This window comes from Jaculus jaculus, chromosome 16 (genome assembly GCF_020740685.1).
Source record: "Jaculus jaculus isolate mJacJac1 chromosome 16, mJacJac1.mat.Y.cur, whole genome shotgun sequence".
Taxonomy (NCBI): domain Eukaryota; kingdom Metazoa; phylum Chordata; class Mammalia; order Rodentia; family Dipodidae; genus Jaculus; species Jaculus jaculus.
This window is the reverse complement of record NC_059117.1, coordinates 43146539-43170127: the sequence shown is the minus strand read 5'-3', so window position 1 is coordinate 43170127 and position 23589 is coordinate 43146539. Positions and strand designations below refer to the sequence as shown.

Below are 23589 nucleotides of genomic sequence, written 5' to 3'. Positions count from 1 at the left end.
TCTTAAATACAAACCTGACTGAGATGGGAATGTAGCTCAGTAGCACAGCATTTGCCCATCAAAGCAAAAGGAAAGTAATCTAAATTTATTGCTTTAAATACAGAATTTTAAAGTAAAAAATAAACTAAATTTTATATAATATAAAATATAACCTAAGCCAGGCGTGGTGGTGCACGCCTTTAATCCCAACACTTTGCAGGCAGAGGTAGGAGGATCACCGTGAGTTTAAGGCCAGCTGGAGACTACACAGTGAATTCCAGGTCAGCCTGGACTACAGTGAGACTCTACCTCAAAAAACCAAAATTAAAAAAAAAAAAAAATGACTTAAGAAAGTCAAGATTAATTATACTCAAAACCAAGAAAGTGCCAGTAATACTTATAACATTTTTGAAGATGAAGAACAAGGAAATGAAGACAGACACTGATTCTGCTTACAGTATTTATACGTGGCTTATAAACAACACAAGAATGATGAAATACATAAACTAAACTATGAAGCACAACAAACACGAGCAAGTCTATGACACCACCAATCCCTGACCCACTGACACAGGGCATCAATGTTGATGAATACTCATTGCAGAATTCTCAAGTCTTTTGTCCTGACACAGACAATAACCACTCATTGAGGACTCTTTCCTGCTATGAGCACCTTGGGCTTTCTCCCTGAGCTCCGCCAAGCCAGCTACCACCAATTGTCTTCTTTGTATATTATGATTTTGGTACTGAGACATACGGATTAAAAAAAAAAAAAGTTGTAGGCTACACTGAAGAATCAAACTACCATATGAAATATTATCTCTGTGAGGTTGAATTTCAAATTTTAAACCAACTTATATTCAAAATATGTAGAACTCACCCCCCCAGGAATTCATCTTTAAATACAGCTGCCTTGAAAACAAACCTAACTATTTGACCTTTAAATTATGAATTTTTTTTTATTTCGTTTCGTTTTTCGAGGTAGGGTCTTACTCTGGCCCAGGCTGACTTGGGATTCACTATGTAGTCTCAGGGTGGCCTTGAACTAACAGCAATCCTCCTACCTCTACCTCCCAAGTGCTGGGATTAAAGGCGTGCACCATCATGCATGGCTCAAATTATAAATTTTTAGATAGTTACGAATTTCAAAAACTCAGATCTAGGGCTGGAGAGATGACTTAGCAACTAAGGCCTGTGAAGCCTAAGGACCCAGGTTCAACTCCTCAGAACCCACATATGCCAGACTTACAGGGTGACGCATGTGCATTCATAAGCACAAGGTGGCACACATGTTTTCATATAGATGCGTCACCAATGCCATAAATCCTATTCTGGGGCCTCTCCCTTTAAAAGGTCATTATAGAATCCCTTTTGTCTATGATAATCACTTTACCCATGTTACCCCTTTCTCTAACCCCCAAAACAATATAGTCCAAGGTCCCTTCTTTTATCTACCCAAAGGCTAGATTTTTTAAAAATATTTTATTTTTATTTATTTATTTGAGAGAGGGAAAGAGGCTGGAGAGAGAGAGAGAACAGGCACACCAGGGCTTCCAGCCACTGTAAATGAACTCCAGATGTATGTGCCACCTTGTGCATCTGGCTTATGTGGGTACTGGTGAATCGAACCATGTTCCTTTGGTTTTGCAGGCAAGAGCCTTAACTGCTAAACCATCTCTCCAGCCCCAAAGACTAGTTAATGCTATAAAAATTTATGAATAGGTTATTTTTCCTTCTTGCTATGTTTAAAGTCAATATATACTTAAAATCTCAAGACTCAGCTTAATTAATTAAAGAATAGCAAGTTCATGAAGTTTACTTTTTACAGTAAGTTTACTAATTTTGGAATTACATTAAAATTTGCATCTTAGGCTGGAGAAATGGCTCAGCGGTTAAGGAGCTTTCCAGCAAAGCCTAACGACTGGAGTTCAATTCCCCAGTAACCATGTAAAACCAGATGCACAAAATGGCACGCACATGCACCTGGAGTTCAAATGCAATGGCTAGAGGCCCTGGTCCCCAATTCTGTTTGCCTGTCTTCTCTCTCTCTCCCTGCTTGCAAATAAATAAATAAAAATTATGAAAAAAAAAACCCTGAATTTTTGGTTTGTCATACACCTAAGCAAAACATTCTATGTACTGGGGATTTTTGTTGTTGTTAGTCACTAAATGGTGTAAGAGGTTTTAGGGGCAAACTCTTACACTTGAGAAGAAAGCTGCTATTCTTTTAAAAAGTGTTAAAATGCTTTTAGTATTACTTCTTTTCAATAATAGTTTAAAAAACAAGTCATAACATTGTTCCTCATAAATATGAAGTTCTGGGGCTGGAGAGATTGCTCAAAGGTTAAAGGAGCGTTGGCCCATGTTAGATTTTCCAGTGCCCACAAAATGGCACATGTGCCTGGAGTTCATTTGCAGAGGCAGGTGGCCCTGGCCTGCCCATTCCCACTCATATTCTTTCTCTCTCTGAAATACATAAAAATGTTTTTAAAAATATTAAATTTGCCAGGCGTAGTGGCTCATGCCTTTAATCCCAGCACTTGGAAGGCAGAGGTAGGAGGGTGGCCATGAGTTCAAGGCCACCCTGAGAGTACATAGTGAATTCCAGGTCAGACTGAGCTAGAGTGAGACCCTACCTAAAACAACAACAACAAAAATATTAAATTCTCTGCCCAGGAACATTCAAGCCTCCTTTTTGAAATATGTAATCTATGACCCTGAACTGAGTATCTCAGAAATGTAGACCTTAAACAGCATGCTCAGGAACTCTACATGTATTTTCCTATGTGAACATAGAAGGTGCCCCAACACAGTCCCCACACTAAAGGAGAACACCGTTTTTGCAATGACCCAGAGCACTCCTCATTTTCTGTAAGCCATACACCTCTCTCCATTCTTTTATCTTTGAGTTGGACTCATTAGCTCAACAAGAGAAGGGAACACATAGCAGTTAAAATGAAATGCTCAAATATCACACTGTGTAATATCACAATACTCTATTCTAGATACTCAAAAAACCAAATATATACATATTTATATATGTATGTATACTAAAACTGTAGAGTATTGTTCCTTTTACATTAAAGAAATATAGTTGTGCTTTTTAAGATTCAAGACATTTAAATTCAGGAACAGTAAACATAATTAAGGAGTATAATGAAAGAATGGAACAAGGACAAATACTTTTAGCTTCACATGTTGAGCGTGAATGTGAATTTTCTTTTAAGTAACTGAATTTTAAGTAGAATATGTTAAGTAGCTAGATTCATAACCAGTATGTGTGCTTACTATTCAAAGTAACTGCTAAGAACCATTTCTATGTATACACTGGAGAGTGAAAAGAAGTTCTCTATTGTTGTAACTCTACTATGGTGGGTGGCTAACTACTTTATGTCTGTGTGGTGGGGGGAGGGAGTCCTAACTCAATTAGCAAAAAGGTATTCAAAGAATACGCTCATTTCAGTGATTTATCAGGAAGCTGTAAGATCAACCCCATTCTGCTATATCCACAATGGTTAGCATAGTATCTCATGTAAGTACCAAAATTCAGCCAATCACCAATTAGTGGTATTTATTACTCCATTTAAAAAATAATAGCACTCAGCTAAGAGTGAAATTTCATCATCTTTTTTTAAGGCTATGAGTTTGCCACAAAGGCTTCCCAATTCAGTGTTAGAATTACACATGTGCACCACCATACCCAACTGGTTTGTTTTTTTATTAATAATTTTTCACTTTTCCCTTATTTTTGTACTACTTAATAGTCAGGAAGGATCCATTTTTTCCCCTCAGGTTTATTCCAAAGCATTCTGTGGCTACATGGAGGATCTAAGCTTTAAATATTTAACATTTCAAATATACAGAGTTTTGATCACTAAAGCCCAAAGCACCACACTGTATGGATAAAACACATGGTATAGGTGCAATTTTGGTCTCTGTTCATTTGTTTATTTTCCTCCACTAGCCATTTACTCTAGTTTTTGTTAGATAAACTTCACTTTTATGCTTAAATATGTACCCTTCTGTTTTATGAATACATTCTTAAGCACAAAGAAAAGAATTGTGTTTTCAATCATGTGCAGCCTGCTTACTTTTGAACATGGTCGTCAATTACTTTGTGTTTAGGTCTTACCCAAAAGATTTATTTTGATATAACCTTTCTCAATGCTCCAAAGAATCTTCTGGAATAGGAGAACAGAGAATTTTGTGGAGATCCTTTTACCTTAACAATGTAAATGCTACTTTTATAGTACTATAAGAGTACATTCCCATTCTTTCCAGTATACTTATCATAAAACACTGAATGCAGATAAGATGTGCTAACTTCTTGTCATCACGATATATATTAAAGAGGTTGCAGAAAGATGAGACAGTGTTAATCCTGACAGTAAATACCTGTCTTAGAAAAATTATGTATTTTCACTTAAAATTGCGGGTTGAAATGAATATGCAAAAATTTAAATGCAGCTGGGCGTGGTGGCGCACGCCTTTAATCCCAGCACTTGGGAGGCAGAGGTAGGAGGATCACCGTGAGTTCAAGGCCACCCTGAGACTACAGAGTTAATTCCAGGTCGGCCTGGACCAAAGTGAGACCCTACCTTGAAAAACCAGGAAAAAAAAAAAAAATTTAGATGCTTTCGTTTCTAATGACACATACTAACAGATCTGAACATCTTGATTTTTAAAATGTATAGAGGCATCCTGAGACCAGAATTTGAGAATTGCTTTAAGGAATTAGTAAGTCTTTCCCTGTCACTTAAATTTTACTTATACCATGAAATTCACATTAAATAAGGTGATTCTTCTTAAAATAGTATTTTAAGGTTATTCTAATTTAAAATGTTATTTTCAGGTACTAGACTTACCATTATAGGTTATTCTTGGCTTTGTTAAACACATCACAAGATGCAAATCCATTTCATCTGAGGGTACAAATTTTGAGCATACAGGGCACTTAAATCCTAAAGAAAAAAAAATAATAAAAGAAATCCAAGTTACTTAACTATTCCAAATATCCAACTGCATTTTTTCTTTAAAGCATAGTGACCAAAACCATTTCAAGTCTCAACATTACACTTAAAACAGTGCATTACAGTATTAATGGACAATTCAATTTGGGAAAAGGTTGTGATTACAATTAGTATCTGACTTAAATAGCCTTGTGAAGACTATCCCATCATCAATCAACATAAAACAATTTCAAATGAGAAGAGTCTGGTGGCACATGAGGATAACACTGACGGAATAAAAGACTAAATACAAGGCTGGAGAAAAGCATCAGTGGTTAAAGGCACTTACTTGCAAAGCTTAATGGCCCAGATTCAATTGCCTAGTACCCATGTAAAGCCAAATATGGCAGAAGACCTTGGTGTGCACTTTCTCTCTTACTCCCTCTCCCTCTCCCCTTCCCCCACCTTCTCTCATAAATAAATAAAATATTTTTTTTAAAAGACTAAATACAGAACTCCAGGCTCCCAACTCATGACAAAGCCAAACTACTTTTAGGTTACTATATATCATTCTTCCACAAAAAAGAATGAGGAGCTTTTTGTAGAAATGGTGGCTCACAGTTTGGGGTGGGAAAAGTACATGATAAGCCTACAGTATCTTGCACCAGACTTTAAAAGTGCTTAGAATCTGATTCAGAACAGGATACAGGAAGCATCAAGGAAGAAAAAAGAAAAAATGATCTGCATACTGGGAAAGACCACTCTCCACTACCTTCACCTCTACCTAGGAAACCATCAAGCATTCTTGCCTACAGATAAAGCTTCAGCTTCGAATCAGTGTTTAGTTTTTTTTTTCTTTATTTATGAACGAGAAAGAATGAGAATGAATTTCCTTTCATTTTAAATTTTTATATTTTTATTTATTTGAGAAAGCAGGGAGAGGGGCCTCTAGCCACAGCCATAAACTCCAGATGCATGCATCACTGTGCATCTGGTTTACATGGGTACTGGGCAATCAAGCCTTGGTCCTTAGGCTTCACAGGAAATGCATTAACTGCTAAGCCATTTCCTCAACCTTCAATCAGTGATTTTTTAAAAAATATTTTAATTATTTGAGAGAGAAGCAGATAGAGAAGAATGGGCACACCAGGGATTCAAGCCACATCAAATGAACTCTGAACTCCAGATGCATGCACCACCTTGTGCACCTGGCTTACATGGTGTAGTTTGATTCAGGTGACCCCCATAAACTTAAATGTTCTGAATACTAGGTTCCCAGCTGGTGGAGATTTGGGAATGAATGCCTCTTGGAGGCAGTGTATTGTTGCGGGGGCAGACTTATGGGTATTAAAGCCAGTTTCCCCTTGACAGTGTTTGGCACACTCTCCTGTTGCTATTGTCCACCTTATGTTGGCCAGTGGGTGATGCCCACCCTCTGTTCATACCATCGTTTTCCTCTGCCATTATGAAGATTCCCCTCAAGTCTGTAAGCCAAAACAAACCTTTTTTTTCCCCACAAGCTGCTCTTGGTTGGGTGATTTCTGCCAGCAATGCAAACCTGACTGCAACACATGGGTACCGGGGAATCGAACCTAGGTCCTTAGGCTTCACGGCAAGCACCTTAACTGCTAAGCCATCTATCTCTTTAGCCCCTCAATGTTTGAAGACCTTTACCTTAAGTACTTTATCCATAAAACGTACCAAAAGCAAGTTCAAAAGATGAATGAGGACTGGAGAGATGGCTCAGCAATTAAGGTACTTGCCTGTAAAGCCTAATGACCTAGATTTGATTCCCCAGTACCCACATAAAGCCAGATGCACAAAGTGGCACATGAATGTGGAGACCGTGTACATTGGCTAGAGACCATGGAGCACCCATTCTCTTTGTCTCACTTCTCTGTCTCTCTGCTTGCAAATAAATAAGTAGTTATTTATATACAGGCCAAATGTGGTGGTGCACGCCTTTAATCCCAGCACTCGGGAGGCAGAGGTAAGAGGATCACAGAGAGTTTGAGGCCACCCTGAGACTACATAGTGAATTCTAGATCAGCCTGAGCTAGAGTGAGACCCTACCTCAAAAAACCATATATATACATATATATGTATGTGTATGTATATATAATATATGTATGTATATATCTCCAAAATATTCATAGTACAAGTTGAGAATGGACATTGTACCTTTAATATATAAAGAACTCTTTTTTTTTTAAATTTTTTATTTATTTATTTGAGAGCGATAGACACAGAGAGAAAGACAGATAGCGGGAGAGAGACAGAATGGGCGCGCCAGGGCTTTCAAGCCTCTGCAAACGAACTCCAGACGCGTGCGCCCCCTTGTGCATCTGGCTAACGTGGGACCTGGGGAAACGAGCCTCGAACCGGGGTCCTTAGGCTTCACAGGCAAGCGCTTAACCGCTAAGCCATCTCTCCAGCCCAATAAAGAACTCTTAAAATTGAAAAAAATTAATTCAACTGGGCAAAACTTCTAAACAGCATATGAAACAGGAACTTCAAAATTCCATACTCATTTAACTTAAAACTAGATAGCTAAGTATTATATACTTAGACTTGACTGATACATATCAAAGTCTTGTCCTCCTATGTGTACTTCTACTCTTCTAGAAGAAGGGGGTAAAAATAGGGCCCTCATGAGAGGTGAAGAAAAGTCCTTAGAGGTAGATGATCTACAAAACTATTATTACATAGATCCAAAGAACAAAGTGAAGGGAGGGAGGTCTAAAGATTATTCACAGAATAATATAGAGATGTTACTTGAGTGAGACACACTGGGCAGGGGGGACCCATTCATAAATGTTAAAAGGGGAAAAAAATTGAGGTTAGACATATTTATATGTGTGTATTAGCTACTTTTTTCATTGCTACAACAAAATCCCTGACAAGAAGCAACTTAAGGGAGGGAGGGTTCAGTGTGAAACAGCTGGTCACATGTAATCCATAGCCAAGAAGAGACCAATGAATGCTGAGGCTCACCTCATGTTCTCCTTTTGACCCAATCTGAGACCCCAACCCATATGACGGTGGTGTCCTCAGTTAGAGTGGGTCTTCCCTCCTCAATTAACCTCATCTAGGAACTCAGAAAGAACCAGGCATTTGTTTCCTAGGTGATTCTAGATCCAATAAAGTTAATAATTGAAATCAGCCATATAACATCCTCAAATAATCAAAGACTCAGGGACCCAATCAATATATGAATCAATACACAAAAATATTCAGGTAAAATAAATATATAGCTACATCACAACACTCCCTCCAAACACTATCACTTCCTCTTTTCTATCATAAAGAACTCTTAGATTGTCACCAAATTCTGGCAAGGTATCACCTTTCCCCAGTAGCTGTTTTCTAAAAGTTCCAACGCCAAGTAGATTTAATCATCCCATCCCCCTGTGATACTCCTTGGACTTCAACAACACTTTAACCACAGCATAGCAAGTGGCTTGCTTACTTACATGTCTATCTTCTTAGCTGCAGTAGTCTAATAACACTATTGACTTTGAACCCCAAAACACCTGGGTAACAAAGCCTAGTTCTAACACAAACTATTACAGTAAACATGTTGACAATGCTAAGTGCACATTGCAACCTGCTTTGGATTCAAGAAATGTATGTGAAGTCCCAGAAACATAGTAAAGTAATTCAGTAAGCAGGGGCTATTCCTCAATTTTCAAGGCATTCTTTAATAATAAAACCCAGACTCCCACAAAGAATAACTTGAGCGATATCTGCTGTATCAAAGTCATTTTATACAAATAAATAATGAGCACCAGTACAGTGCTTTTCCACTGTTCATGACTAAGGCAAAAGGATTTTAATTTCAATGCCTCCATCCTACTTTGGTTTCCCCCCTAAAAACCAACATCCACAAGTAAGAATGATTACTTTAAATCTTAGTCGGGTGAATATACCTATCAGCAGGAAAAATAAAGGTGCTCTTGCGGGGGGTGGGGGAGAGGAGGGGATTACAATGGTAGAAAACTGCTAATAGTACAGTTCACAATCTATTGGAGATTGACAGAAAGAAGTACCAGATCCTAAAATTGTTTGTGATCAATCCTTGTGCATGTCAAGTAAGCCCTCTACCACTGACAGAAAGCACTGGCTTCCAGACCCTATTAGGAGATTTACACATTAAATCATCACTGTACAATTGGGACAAGTCATCTAAGTGCAATGTGCTTATGGTAAGAGGTCCTAATCACTTGAACAAAGTACCAGAAGGAATGACATTAGAGATGCTGTCCTCTCAGCACCAGGAGTCCTAAGGGCAAGGAAAATTGAGGCACTACATCAGGCAGGTTGCTGTAGAGATAGCACTGGTACCTGACTTAGGCTCTTCTAGTTCAACCTTTATCAATTTAATTGATAAATAATTTCTAAAAGGAAATGGTCAGCAGGCTTAAGCTTCCCTAAGTTATACAAACTGAATATGACCAAAAAAAAAAACAGAACAAAATAATGGTAAATGAGTCTGTTAAGGAGTTTTTTATACAAGTAGCCTCCATTTGCTGTATTTGATGATAGCTATGATTTTCTATTTTCAATGATGGAACTTAAAATAGTATGAAAAGTAATCTACAAACTCTCTTTGTTCAGCTGTTCATCTAAAAAGAATATAGGTCTAATTGAAAAACACTCAGCTCTTATGATTGATTACTGGGCTTCAAGCTTCCTGCTCTATCCTTGTTCTTGGTATGCCTGTATATTACTGCAAACATACACACTATCTTTCCCTATACTAGGCTGTTCATATTCCATCATTATCCTAAAACAACTGAGGTCAAGTCATTTAATTCCTTTCCTCCAAGAAAACATGCCCTTGACACACATCTTTGCCTTTGTGCTCAAGTCAATATGCCTTGCTTTCTTATGTTATTAAAAAAATCTATATCCATCCCTTCAAGAGATCAAATCTCACTACTGTAATAAAATCCTTCAAAAAAAAGCCCTGAAACCAACATGTCTTTGACTTAATATTTTCCTTTGGTTGATAATCCTCATTTTATGTATCATTACTATGTTTCCTATGCAGATCCTACCTCTCCAGACTGATAATATGTGATAATATGTGAAGTAAACCCTGTATATTGCTCTTTTATGTATTCCATCCTTCCTGCCCATCCAGCTGGACCTACAGTCAGTATTGAATGAATTTTTAACTAGATGAATAAATGAATTACATAGTTGGCCTGAGTTCTACAGAGGCAAGAATAATACAATTAAAGTCAGATCAGGGAACTCTAATTACTGGTGGGCACAACCACAATTAGTTAAGCCCTAAACATAGAAACATAGGATTTTTCAAATTCATTTTAAAGGAAAAAAATGTTTTAAATGTACCAATAAAAAGATAAAGAAATTTCATGGTTAAGTAACACATTATGCACACTGAAAGTTCTGGAGTCTAATACAGAATACATTGCAGCTACTGAAAGAATCTATTCAGAGTGAGAAATTATGAGACTGTTAAGAAAAATTCTCAAGAAAATGAAAACCAACTAACCTAAGTTAACCAGAATTAGGTGCAGATTTACCTATCTTCTGTTGTAAGGGAAAAGAAAAAAAGGACAAAAAAATGCCAGAATGAAATCTACAGCATTTAAGATGACAGCTACTTACTTAAGAACAAAAATAGCTCTTAACAAAAATCAAAATGTCAAGGGGTGGGATATCTTCCTCCAACTTGTTGGCCAGGGAGGTCCCTGATATCCTGAAAACATTAAAAGATATCTCCAAAGCTCTTGGTTGCCAACCAGAACTAGATGGTAAGACACTATTGAAGATACCACATGTTTGGATTGCAGGTCACTGAGAAATCAAGCTGGAGCTGGGCTGGAAGTCTCCTCCATGTTAACTAGTTGTCAGGATACTGAATGGAGCTAGCTGTGCAGCCTGTGTGGGGAGGAAAAAAAATCATCAACAGCCTTAACCGGCAGTGCACCTTGCCAGTTTTAATGTTGGGCAGCCAGCCAAATATTCCACTGTGCAACTGTGGCATGTCTGCTATAGGGAAACCAACTGCTTTCTGATTGGACTTGAGGCCTTTCCACACAAGGGAATGCCTGGTATTGAAAACCTAAAGAAAAGCCTATGGCTAGGAAGGTCTTAAGACCTAGTGGAAACTACTACCGCTGTCTAGCTAAATACAAATAAATCATGCCCACCAAGTAAAACATCTCTACCATACTCTCCGAGGCTCAGGGATTATCACTAAAGAGGTGGCAGAAAGAATGTTAAGAACCAGAGGAAGGGAAGGAGTGCTTACAACACTGTCTTCTAAACACAAAGTGGCCATGGTATTCTTGGCCTCACAGTAGTTGATGTTACGCACACAAGACCTGCATAATAATTACGGGGGTGGGGGGGGGGAATGAGGACATCAAAATAGAAGAGAGACTAGTTGGAAAGAAGGGATTCAGTGGAGGGGAGATTCGGGAAGGGGGAAAGGGAGGGTGATGGGAAAAGATTATGATCATAATATGTTGTCTACCTGTATGGAAGCTAGCAATTAAAAATCTTTTAAAAATGACAAGACAGTAAAATTTCCAACAATACAATGCAGAATATATTCCAAAACAAGGTAACATATTATATTATAACCCTGGTCAGCATGCTTTCTACAAGACTAAATAGCCAATCCCACAATCAATCATAAAAACTAGTACATGATAAACCTACAAAACTGACAATACACACCAATCTGCATAACAGATGTTCTTAAAATGTTGCTTTGTGCTGGCTAAGGAGGGTCTCACTCTCTAGCCCAGGCTGACCTGGAATTCACTATGTAGTCTCAGGGTGGCCTTGAATTTACACACTAATCCTCCTATCTCTGCCTCCCAAGTGCTGGGATTAAAGGCATGTGCCACCATACCTGGCTAACATATTCTCATTTGAACTATTTTTGAAAGTAGAGAAATTGAATGAACCAAATTTTAATGACCATTATGAAACCAAAAGTCATTTGTATGACTACTCTGACCCACAAGAGGCACTCCAATATTTGAATGAATGAAAAACCACCCAAACAAGTATTTCATACTGGATGTCAGGACAATGACATGATTCCCTCAGTATTTTACTAGTGCAAAGTTCTTTTTCCTCTTTTGGTCTCTAATTAAAACAAAAAAAAGGAAACAAAGTGGAAATACTTATGGGACCAGACATTTTAGTTACATTATGTTATATACTTAATGACTTCAGGGTTGTTTCAATAAAGCTACTTCTCTAAGTTCACAGTAACTACTCCTACTCCATGACGCAACTTTATGAGAATGTACAGGAGTCCCATGGGAGCATCTACTCTAATCTCCTTTTACAGATAATGAAACCCAGTGAGGTAAAAATTCTTGCCAGAAATCATAAAACTAGTCAGCAATAGGACCAGAACTATGAACCTATAAAATTATCCAATCTGCCCAGCTCTTTACCAGAACTCACAACCATCTATAATAACAAACTAAACTAATATTGTATACAGAAGAAGCCTAAAACTCTACAATCAAAACCCTACAGCTGTTTTCAGGAACAGGTCTTTGTATACAGTGGCAAAACTCAAAAACCTATCAAATGATCAGCTAAGATTAAGAGCACATAGTAAATATCAAGAATTAAAAACAAAAATCACAGTGGGATCAAATTCTAAACATTCTGACAAATGTACTTTACGTATTTGGGAAACTTCATAAACAGAGAGGTAAGTATTTAAGATTCATTAATTTCTCCATCCAAGCAAAAACATTTTACAGACACTGTTTAAGTCAAAAAATGTAGAAATTTTTTTTTCTACATCAATGATGCTTCTGCATCATTTTATTTTATAGAAAACAGGTCTGATACTGAAAATTGCAGCTTTTTAAGAAAATAACATTCTTGAACAACATGGCTGTTTCTCTGGCTCTTTTAAATTTGGGATTACATTATCCCATCTTACGGAAGAATGTTCAGTACAATATGATTACTCTTATCAAACAGCTAATGAATGAGGAGAGAAAGTCTCTTTGGAATACTAGAAAAAAAGTCTCTAAAGGAATCAACATAGTTCTCAAGGAACTCTTAATTAGTTCCAATGAATGCAAGCTGTCTAAAATAACATCAAGCCTTTGAATCCCTCTGGCTTCCTGTCTTGCCATGGATCTCTACTATACAGGTTAGTTTCTCACCACTGTACACCATGACACCTTCACCAGAGGCAAAGCAGATGGAGCTGCAGTCTTGGACTTTCAGCTTCTAAAAGTGTAAGCTAAACAGAACTTTCTTTTTCTCTATAAAGTACTCAGCCACACTTATTTTGTTACAGGGCTAAAGCAACAGGAACATATGCAAAGAGGTCACATAATAAGACAGAAAGTTGGAGGGATGAACCCTAACCACTATTATTACTACTTATAGTACTGGGGCTAAACCATCACATAATGAAAAATCCATCCCAGTCATAGGTAAAGCTCTCCACTAAAAGCTGAGTATAATTCCCCTCAGTTGTAGAAAATATGTGGTCTGAAACTGATCATGAGAATCAGATTACCAAGCTGGGCATAGCCCACGTGGCCTGTAATTGTTTTCACCTGCTTCACTTTATGTTCTGTCTGGAATACATGCAGAAGATTTCTGTACCATATGTATAATATTCCGATAGAATATTATTTGCTGTCTTAGCAATTCAAAAACTATTTGCTGAATATTGGGTAAAATTTACTCCATGGCTTAAGTCTCTTTAAATTAAACAAGAATAAAGCTTTTAATGTGTAATGACCAGGTAACAAATTCATTAGACTTAGAAAGGTTTTGTTTTGTTTTGTTTTTTGAGGTAGGGTCATACTCTAGCTCAGGCTGACCTGGAATTCACTATGTAGTCTCAGGGTGGTCTCGAACTCACAGCAATCCTCCTACCTCTGCCTCCTGAGTGCTGGAATTAAAGGCGTGGGCCACCACGCCCAGCTTTACACTTACAAAGTTTTAATCAAAGGAATAGGTACAATTATAGTCTTGAAAACTATCAATCAAATGTCTTTAGGATTTTCAAATAAAAGCATAAAGTATTTTAAACTATTCTAACAATACTTTTAAAGGATAATTTTCATTTTGCAGCAAAATATGTATTTGCTTCATAAGTTATGCTAAAGCTAAGTGCTCAACAGATATTTACTGAGTGAACATACACGTTCTCTATCCAGTAAGTCCATCATCTTGAAGCAGCAGCTCCAAGTAGCTGACATTGCTCATCATGCTTTCCAACCCATGCCCTCATACACGCCATGGAGATTTCACTATGATATCAACTATCAACATGCCACCAGAATAAAAAAAAAAAATACAAGAAATTTTCATTTCTATCAAGTAGGAGAAAATGCAGGTGGGCACAACAGGATTAGAGAAAAACTTCACACTTTGTTACTATCTTAATGTAAATGTGGACTAGTTATTTGGTGGCTCTAGCAAGTCCCTTTGTATTGCAGTCCCAGATAAACCATATTTTTAAATGGTTTCATTGTCCACTCAGCTACAGGGACATAAGGTCTGAGAAGGCAACATAATGAGGCACACTTTCTTTTGATAAAACTTTTCTCAACTATTCATGTATATTTTATTTTCTTTACATGTGTAGCACAGGCTGGCCTTGAACTCCTGATTCTCCTGCCTCTGCCTCTTCAGCAATTGCATACTGGCATGGACCACAACAACTGGCTGTTTATTTTTATTTATTTGACAGACAGAGAGAGAGAGCACGAATGGGCATGCCAAGGCCTCCAGCCATTACAAACAGCTCCAGATGCATGTATCACCTTGTGCATCTGGCTTACGTGGGTCCTGGGAATTGAACCTGTCTTTTAGCCTTGCAGGCCAGCACCTTAACTGCTAAGCTATCTCTCCAGCTCTGTATTTTATTTTGTGTGGTGTATGCAAGTGTATGCGCCTTTGTGATACATTATGTGCTGGGGGTATGAGTACTGCCTTCGTGCCCAGAGCACAACTTCAGGTGTCCTGTTATGCCTGCTTGTTCTTTTTTTTTTTTTTTTAATTTTTTTTTTCTTTATTTGCTTGAGGGAGAGAGACAGGGAGGGAGGGAGGGAGGGAGGGAGAGGGGGGGGGGAAGAATGGCATGGCAGGGCCTCCAGTCGCCGCAAACAAACTCCAGATGCATATGCCCATTGTGCATCTGGCTTATGTGGGCCCTGGGGAATTGAACCTGGGTCCTTTGATTTTGCAGGCAAGTGCCTTAACCACTAAGCCATTTCTCCAGCCCCCACGCCTGCTTATTCTTGATTGAGCCAGAGTCTCATACTGATTGATACCGAGGCTTGCTGCTTTTTTCAAATTTTTTTACTGGTGATCAGTGGTCTCTCCTCACTTTTGCTGGACCAGGGTTACAGGCACGTGTGGCCACGCCAAGCTGTTTACAGACTGTGGTGATTTCAGGCCCTCCTACTTGTGCATAGGAAATAATCACTTAGCTATCTCTCCAGCCCAATAGTGTTTTGTTTTGAGGCAGGGTCTCACTCTAGCTCAGGCTGATCTAGAACTTAATCTGTAGTCCCATGTTGGCCTGAAACTCACAGCAATCCTCCTACCTCTGCCTCCAGAGTGCTGGGATTAAAGGCATGCATCACTACACGCAGCCAATACAGGTATTTTTAAAGAGAAGAGTACAACATGGAAAATGTGTGTATTAATTCTTAGATGAAATTATTTTTTCAATAAAATCCTAAAGTTTTTTAGTTATACAATGTTTAAAAGGCAATCATCTTACTATTCATTCTGATCAATTAAATCTTAATTTCATTTTTATATGCAATTACAGACAAAGAAAGGATTCTCCAAGAATAGTCATTTAAAGAAGCAAAAAGAACACAGATTAGGATTCACCTACGAAGAATTACAAAGATAGAGGAGGAGATGTAAGAGACCAAAGAATGTGCTGACTAATGCTGAATGTTGGAGACTGCTGATGGGAAAACACAAGACATAAGACAGAACAAAAATATCTGCATTTTTACATTTTTCTTCTCAGTACATTTTATTCTGTTCAACAATAAAATATTAACTGGATTTTCAAAGGTTGAGAGAATAAATACTGGGCCACAGATAACATATAGGCATGTAGTATACAACTCATCTATTTACTCAGAGAAAAGGTCTCACTATAAGGGAAAGATGGCCATGAAATCCCTCTATAGCTCATGCTAGCTTTGAAGTTATGATCTTCCTACTTAAAAAATTTTTAAGGTTTAGGTTTTGAAATATATTTGGGTTGCCCTACACAATATGAGTGAGCCTAAACTTAAAAAGAAAAGCATAAAAAGGGGGGGCGGCTGAAAGATGGCTCAGAAGGCATTTGCTTTCAAAGCCTGAAGGTCTGAGTTCATTTCCCCAGTACTCATGTAAAAACCAGATACACAAAGTGGCACATGTGTCTGGAGTTCCTTTGTGGTGGCACTAAGCCCTAGCATGCCCATTTTCCTTCTCTTTCTGCTTGCAAGTAAATGAATAAAATTATTTTTTTAAAAAGGTAGTGTATTAGTATACTAATTTGAAATGTAAAAACGCACAAAAATAATTAAGGCAAAAAGTGTACTTAAAATAAACACTAGATTACCATTTAAAAATATTACATAAGGGGTTGGAGAGATGGCTTAGCAGCTAAGGTGCTTGCCTGCAAAGTCTAGGGACTCAGGTTCAACTCTCCAGGCCCCACATAAACCAGATACAAAAGGTGTCACAAGTGTGCAAGGCCACACATGCGCACAAGGTGGTTCACGTGTTTTGAGTTCAATGACAGTGTCTGGAGGCCCTAGCATGCCAGTTCTCTCCCTCCTCTCTTTCTCTTGCATAAAAAAGAAAGCCAATCCATTGGGCTTGTAAAAAAAAAATTATTATTTAAAAATTCTACTGGTTTCTCTTAAGTGACTTGATTTTGATGGAGAGAATTCTTGTCAATAATGAATCTTAAGCTGGGTATGGTGACACATGCCCTGAATCCCAACATTCGGGAAGCAGCAGTAGAAGGAGCACTGTGAGTTTGAGGCCAGCCTGAGACTATATAGTGAATTTAAGATCAGCCTGGGTCAGAGAGACCCTACTTCAAAAACAACCAGAAATAAATAATAATATATCTTAAGACACAGTAATGCACAAGTAAGTGTATTTAGCATAAATCTACATATTTCTTATCAAATGACTTTTTTTTCAAGGAGGTAGGGTCTCACTCTAGCCCAGGCTGACCTGGAATTTACTATGTAGTCTCAGGGTGGCCTCAAGCTCATGTCAATACTCCTACCTCTGCCTCCTGGGTGCTATGATTAAAGTCATGCTGCCAGGACACCAGGCGTTAGGAGCCTTAAAATCTCAAATATATTTGGTTGAAAATATTTTCTGCTATTGTTACTAATTTAGTTTTTTTATAACCACCATGATAGATAACCATGAAGGAAATGACAGTTTAGTATCTCAATTAAAGTTTAGTTTTAGCAATTGGTATCTGATGTAACCAATGGTTTACATATATATGTATTTACATATTATATATGCATATAACATAGCCCACTACTTCCTGTTCACAACTGATCTTGATTCAATGCAGCTAGTATCCTAACGACATATATAATTTAATCCTTTTGACTCATCATGCCAAAAATTAATTCAGAACTGAATGGTTGGCACAAAAGCTTGAGTTTCACAGAAGGCATGTTACCTCAAACACTAGCCAAGTTCCTTGTTAACCAGTTCTATTTCCCTAAGACATTTGTATTTAGTCTGACAAAGCTTATTAACTTTCTTTCCCACAGTTGCTAACCTCTAGAAACTACTTCTCCATAGTATGTGTTAATTACCTTCTTAAAGTTACTATTCCTCTGGAAATTCACTCTGCTATATACTGGATTGGCTGGTAGCTTCCTTGCTTGTATATGAATTAATTGTCTCTTGGGTCCTCACATTCAAATGGAAGAACAAAACAGAGTTTTGTGGTAACTTCAAGGACTTATGAATCCTTAGGAATTAAAGGAAACAACATTTCACAACCTACTTACTATTTATCTTAGACATCTTTTGTGGGGCGGGAGAGATGCCTTCAAAGCCTAAGGACCCACATTCGACTCCCCAGATCCCATGTAAGCCAGATGTACAAAAGGGAGGCAAGTGTCTGGAGTTCAGTGGCTGAGGCCCTAGTGCGCCAATTCACTGTCTCTTGCTCGCTCTAAAATAGTAAGTTTTTTTTTGTGGGCTGAAGAGATGGCTTAGTGGTAAGACACTTGCCTGGGAAGCTTAGGGACCCAGATTTGATTCCTCAGTGCCCACAAAAGCCAGATGCACATGGTGACACATGGGTCTGGAGTTCGTTTGCAGTGGCTAGAGGCCCGCCCTGGAGCGTCCATATTCATATGCATTCATTCTCTCCTCCCTCCCTCCCCGACACCCCCCTCTCTGTAATTTAAAAAAAAAGTTTCTTATAAAGAAAGTACACTTGGGTTAATTCCAGAACTTAGAAACTCCATGCCAAATGTGGTCTAACAACTGTTCCTGTACAGTTCTTAATGTCAAGAACCATTTGCTAAGCCTCTCTCCAGCCCCATACAAACCACTTTTTAAAGCTTGGTTATTATTGTAAGCTGCCAGTGACTTGGTAGGGTTGAAAACAACAATGACATTGCAGTCAGCCTACTCCTATCATTGCTTCCCTGCAGCACACAGGTTTATTCCCAAACCAGCACCTCCTTAGGTTGTTCCTTCTGGGCATGTCAAATTGAACCACTTCTTTAGGCAGCCACTACTACCCTAAATTTCACTACAGTTATTTCCTGGACTACCATAGGAACCACTACATGTCTGTCCCTGCCCTCCTCCTCCTCCCAAGCTGTTCTGATAGGTTATCATCTGAAACAATAGGCTTTGGCTAGTAATTCCCAGGACCAGTATTAAGACTCCCTACCATACAGTGAGCCGTTAGTCAAAGACACGAGATCCCCAAAATAATACAGGCCATTTCCACAACACTTGGTTACTTCAAGAGCTAAAAGGTAAGCTGTAAAGTGCTATGAGAGCAACTACAGAATAATGTTTGCCAACAGAATAAGTGATCCTTCCAGTTACAAAATCAACCAACCGAGCAAGAAGTATACACTTGTGCAATAGTGGCACACAGTCTATATAGGTTGTCAACTGCTCACAGATTAGACACGAGACCTACTCAGTAGGGGATAACTCATACCTGGTTCTGGGAACCAAGCCCGATTTCCTAAAACATAAAACTAATAAGAGTACAGAGAGAACCTCCTTTGTTCTTTAAGAAGAGTGGATATTCACATCAATATATCTAATAACTAGGCTTATTCCCTTTTATTCAAACTGTGCTCACTTACAGAAGGAGGATAATAGTGGGAAGGAATAAGGATACATCAAAATATCAAGAAGGGAGAGTTGACTATCTACCAGGAGATGGGTCACCTCCACCTCGTCTGCCCCAGCCCAGAAGTCATTACAGAGGAAGCAGTGATGCCAACACTGCCCTCAAGCCTAGTCTGAAAATCAGTTCCAGGGAAATGTGACAAACACGGTGGTCATTCAAACCCTAGCAAAACAAGATACAGAGTCTACAGAGAAAGCAACGCTAAACCAAATGCCTATCTTGCCTGCCAAGGCTCAGGGAACACTACAGAAAAGAGGGTGGAAAGATTGCAACAGCTTCAGGGTGAGTGGGAATAGGGTGAGTGAGAATAGCCTGAGGCAGGATGTTTCCCCACTCCTGCAGAGACCTCTTGGTCCCCACAATGATTACCAATAACCCCCTCCAAAGAAGACCTCTCAAGAGAATTGGGGCAGGGAAGAGGGGTTTTAAGAGTATAATCAGGCTGGAGAGATGGCTTAGCAGTTAAGAGCTTGCCTGTGAAGTCTAGGGACCCTGGTTCGAGGCTCGATTCCCCAGGACCCACGTAAGCCAGATGCACAAGGGGGCGCACATCTGGAGTTCATTAGCAGTGGCTGGAAGCCCTGGCACACCCATTCTCTCTCTCTCTCTCTCTCTCTCTCTCTCTCTCTCTCTCTCTCTCTGTGTGTGTGTCTCTTTCTCTCTGTCACACTCAAATAAATAAATAAACATGAATTAAAAAATTTTTAGAGAGGCGGCGGTCGGGGCCGCCATGGCAGAGGTGCAGCAGCTCCGCGTGCAGGAAGCCATGGATGCCATGGTGAAGAACGTGGAGCGAGAGAACATCTGGAAGATGCAGGGCCTCATGTTCCGGTGCAGCGCTGGCTGCTGTGAAGACAACCAGGCATCCATGCAGCAGGTGCACCAGTGCATCAAGCGCTGCCATGCGCCTCTGGCTCAGGCCCAGGCCTTGGTGACCAGTGAGCTGGAAAAGTTCCAGGACCTGCTGGCCCGGTGTACCATGCACTGCAATGACAAAGCCAGAGATGCCATGGATGCAGGGAACAAGGAGCTGCAGGTTAAAACGGCAGCTGGACAGCTGCGTGGCCAAGTGTGTGGATGACCACATGCACCTTATCCTAACGATGACCAAGAAGATGAAGGAGTCTCTCTCATCCATTGGGAAATAAACAGCTTTGCCAATAACCATTTGAACTGAGGGCAGGAATCTGTTTTAAAAGAATGGAAACGTCTTTTAAGCCAAGATTATGAGTAGGGAAACCCACAATGGCAACAATTGAAGCAGCTCATTGGTCTTTGAACACTGGTTTCTCTATGTTTTGATCCTAGGAAGTGAACTGGGAAAATGGTGCTAAATGTTGGATCAGAGGTTGCACACACGCATGTTTAGACCCAAAATTTCATGTGGCAAGTGCTTGTCCCTAACAGTAGAGACTGCCCTCATACCAACCCAGAGACCACGATCCTGGATTTTCTGACTACACAGACACCCACAGGGTGGCAGTTTCCTCCACCTGGCCTATGATCTAGAGAAATTGGAGGAGGAGTGTGTCTGTTGCCAACCTGTTTACCAAAAGTATCACCACACCATTTTGTATAAGCTATAAAACAAAACTTAGGGAAAAGGAGCCAGGCATGGTGGCACACACCTTTAATTCCAGCACTCAGGAGGCAGAGGTCAGACGATCGCTGTGAGTTCAAGACCACTCTGAGACTACATAGTAAATTCCAGGTCAGCCTGAGCTAGAGTGAAACCAACCTTCCAAGAAAAAAAGGGGAGGAGTCTAGATCTTAATTCCATTGAGTAAGTATACTGAAATGTTCCTTGTGTTTATCTTTTTCTGGTCAGTTCTTCCATGACATCTTTCAATCTGGAGACCCCTGAAAAAGCATGGTAATGTCACACTGAGGGTGGAAAACAGCTTTCTTCAGTAGCTTATAGGGTCTGGAGACTTTCTGCAATAGAATGACAGAATAACCTTGCAATGACATTTTCCCCCTGAAGAGAAAAGGGGTTTGGTTGTGAGATACACATCAGAGACCCCAGATTCCAGGAATAAACAGTAAAACACCCAGCATTATGGAGCTCCCTGAATTAACAGCTTTTGGAGGTAATCTTCTGACAACCAGAAGGCCAAAACAGTACACACCTTAAGCTAAGAAAAGCTGGGACTGCTATAAAACCAAAAGGAGGCACACAAATCCCCTTGCCAAGTGACATTTTTGCCTGGGGTCATTGCACCATGCAGTGTTCCTGCCCCCAGCATGGCACCTTATCTTTTGAATGAGCACCATGTTGTCTTTTTTTTTTTTTCCTTAACCAACTTCTTACTTGAAATGGCAATACAGCCAGTGGATTTGCTGTGTCAAAGCTGTAGTCTATTTTCCTAGTGGTTTGGTTTTTAAATAAAGTTTCATTATCTCTAAAAAAAAAAAAATTTTTAAAGAGTATAATCATTTTATTAAAAGCAATAAAAAATAAAAAGGGAGGGGTCTGAAGAGAAAAAATACAAATTGATCTTGTCATTTCTGTTTAAAACATAGACATGCACACTTTTTATTCATTGTACAAAGACTTATTATCATCCATTTATTCCTTTTCAACTCATCTCAATTCCTTTCCAACCCCAATCTACACTTGTTTTATAACATTACACAGGATGTATGCAGTTTCCTAGTCAGCATGATTTGTATTTAATTCACTCACTGTAAAAACCTTTCTGTATTTAGTAACATTTTAGTTAGTTTCTGCATTCCCAACTACTTATACCAGTTTCATTAGTGAACACCACAGCTTGAATTATCAAACATTGACTGTAGTTTTGCTAATCTAGGACACACAATTTAGCACTACTCAAAAGAAAGCCAGTGGTAGATCTAAAGGACATGATTGGGCTTTCATGGAGTTGCTGCTAACAAGAACTACCCTTTGTTCTCTACTCTGCTAATTAACAAAAGCATAAATTATAATGAATTTTATCAGAGAAATGATAAACTACCAAGGACTTAAAATCCTTTCTTTTAAATCCCTAAAAATAAAACCTGAATTGGGGGAAAGAGAAGACTGAAAATAAACAGTCTAATTCCATTTATACCAAACTTGCAAAATTGAACACTATTTGCACAATCATTTTTAGAAATCTAAAAATTTCTAACTTTGTTGGTTTTATACAGTATTCAATATGATTATTTGATTAACTGGATTCATGAAAAGAGCTAAGGAAATATTGAAAGATGCTCTTGAACTCAAAACTTCCCACTCAGAATACCCAAATGATATACTGTGCTTTGTCATTGTGGTGGTGTGATTCAGGTGTCCCCCATAAATAGTTTTCTGAATGTAATGTCCCCAGCTAATGGAGATTTGAGAACTAAGGCCACCTAGAAGCAGTGTATTGTTGGGGGGTGGGCTTATGGGTGTTATAGGCAGCTTCCTCTTGCCAGTTCTTGGTACACTCTTCTGTCACTCTTTTTTTTTTTTTAATTTTTATCTATTTATTTATTTATTTGAGAGTGACAGAAAGAGGGAGAGAGGGAGAGAGAGAGAGAGAGAAAGAGAGGGGCCTCCAGCCACTGCAAGTGAACTCCAGACGTGTGAGCCCCCTTGTGCATCTGGCTAACGTGGGTTCTGGGGAATGGAGCCTCGAACCGGGGTCCTTAGGCTTCACAGGCAAGCGCTTAACCGCTAAGCCATCTCTCCAGCCCTTCTGTCACTCTTGTCCATCTAATGTTGGCCAGGAGGTGATTGTCCCCCCCTCTGCTCATGTTGTGTTTTCCCCTGCTATCATAGAGCTTCCCCTCCAAGTCGCTAAGACAAAATAAAACCTTCCAACCCCCACCCACACACAAGCTGCTCTTAGTTGGGTGATTTCTGCCAGCAATGCGAACCTGAATGCAACAGTAAAGTTGATACCAGAAGAGTAAGATTGTTGCCAGACATCTGACTGTGTGGCTTTGGCCTTTTGGAGCTCATTTTAAGAGGAATGTGGAAGGATCTGAAACCTTGGCCTAAGAGACGCCTTGAAGTGCTGTAAGTACAGCTCGATGGACTATTCTGTCAGAGTTGAAAGACATGAATGCAGTAACCACTATGGACTGTGAGGTTTGGCTTATGAGGGTGAGAATGAGCTTTGCCAGGGCTAGGCTAGACACAGTTTGTGTGAGAGGCTTGTTGTTATGGCCATGCCCTGAGAATTTGTGCAGGGATGTATTGTGTAGAAATCAACTGGTGTAAGCAAAGGGATACGGTACAGAAAAAAT

General features: G+C 39.2%; 1 protein-coding gene and 1 pseudogene across 1 annotated transcript in view; one reads left to right on the top strand and one right to left on the bottom strand.

The window, feature by feature from the left end:
- Window positions 1–23589, bottom strand: part of Znrf2 (zinc and ring finger 2) — a 113458-nt gene that overhangs the window by 48433 nt on the left and 41436 nt on the right. The window contains exon 2 of the mRNA XM_004652637.2: window positions 4845–4940. Within this exon, the coding sequence (XP_004652694.2) occupies window positions 4845–4940 (96 nt within the window). The remainder of the gene's footprint in view (window positions 1–4844; window positions 4941–23589) is intronic.
- Window positions 20081–20514, top strand: LOC123455301 (annotated as a pseudogene).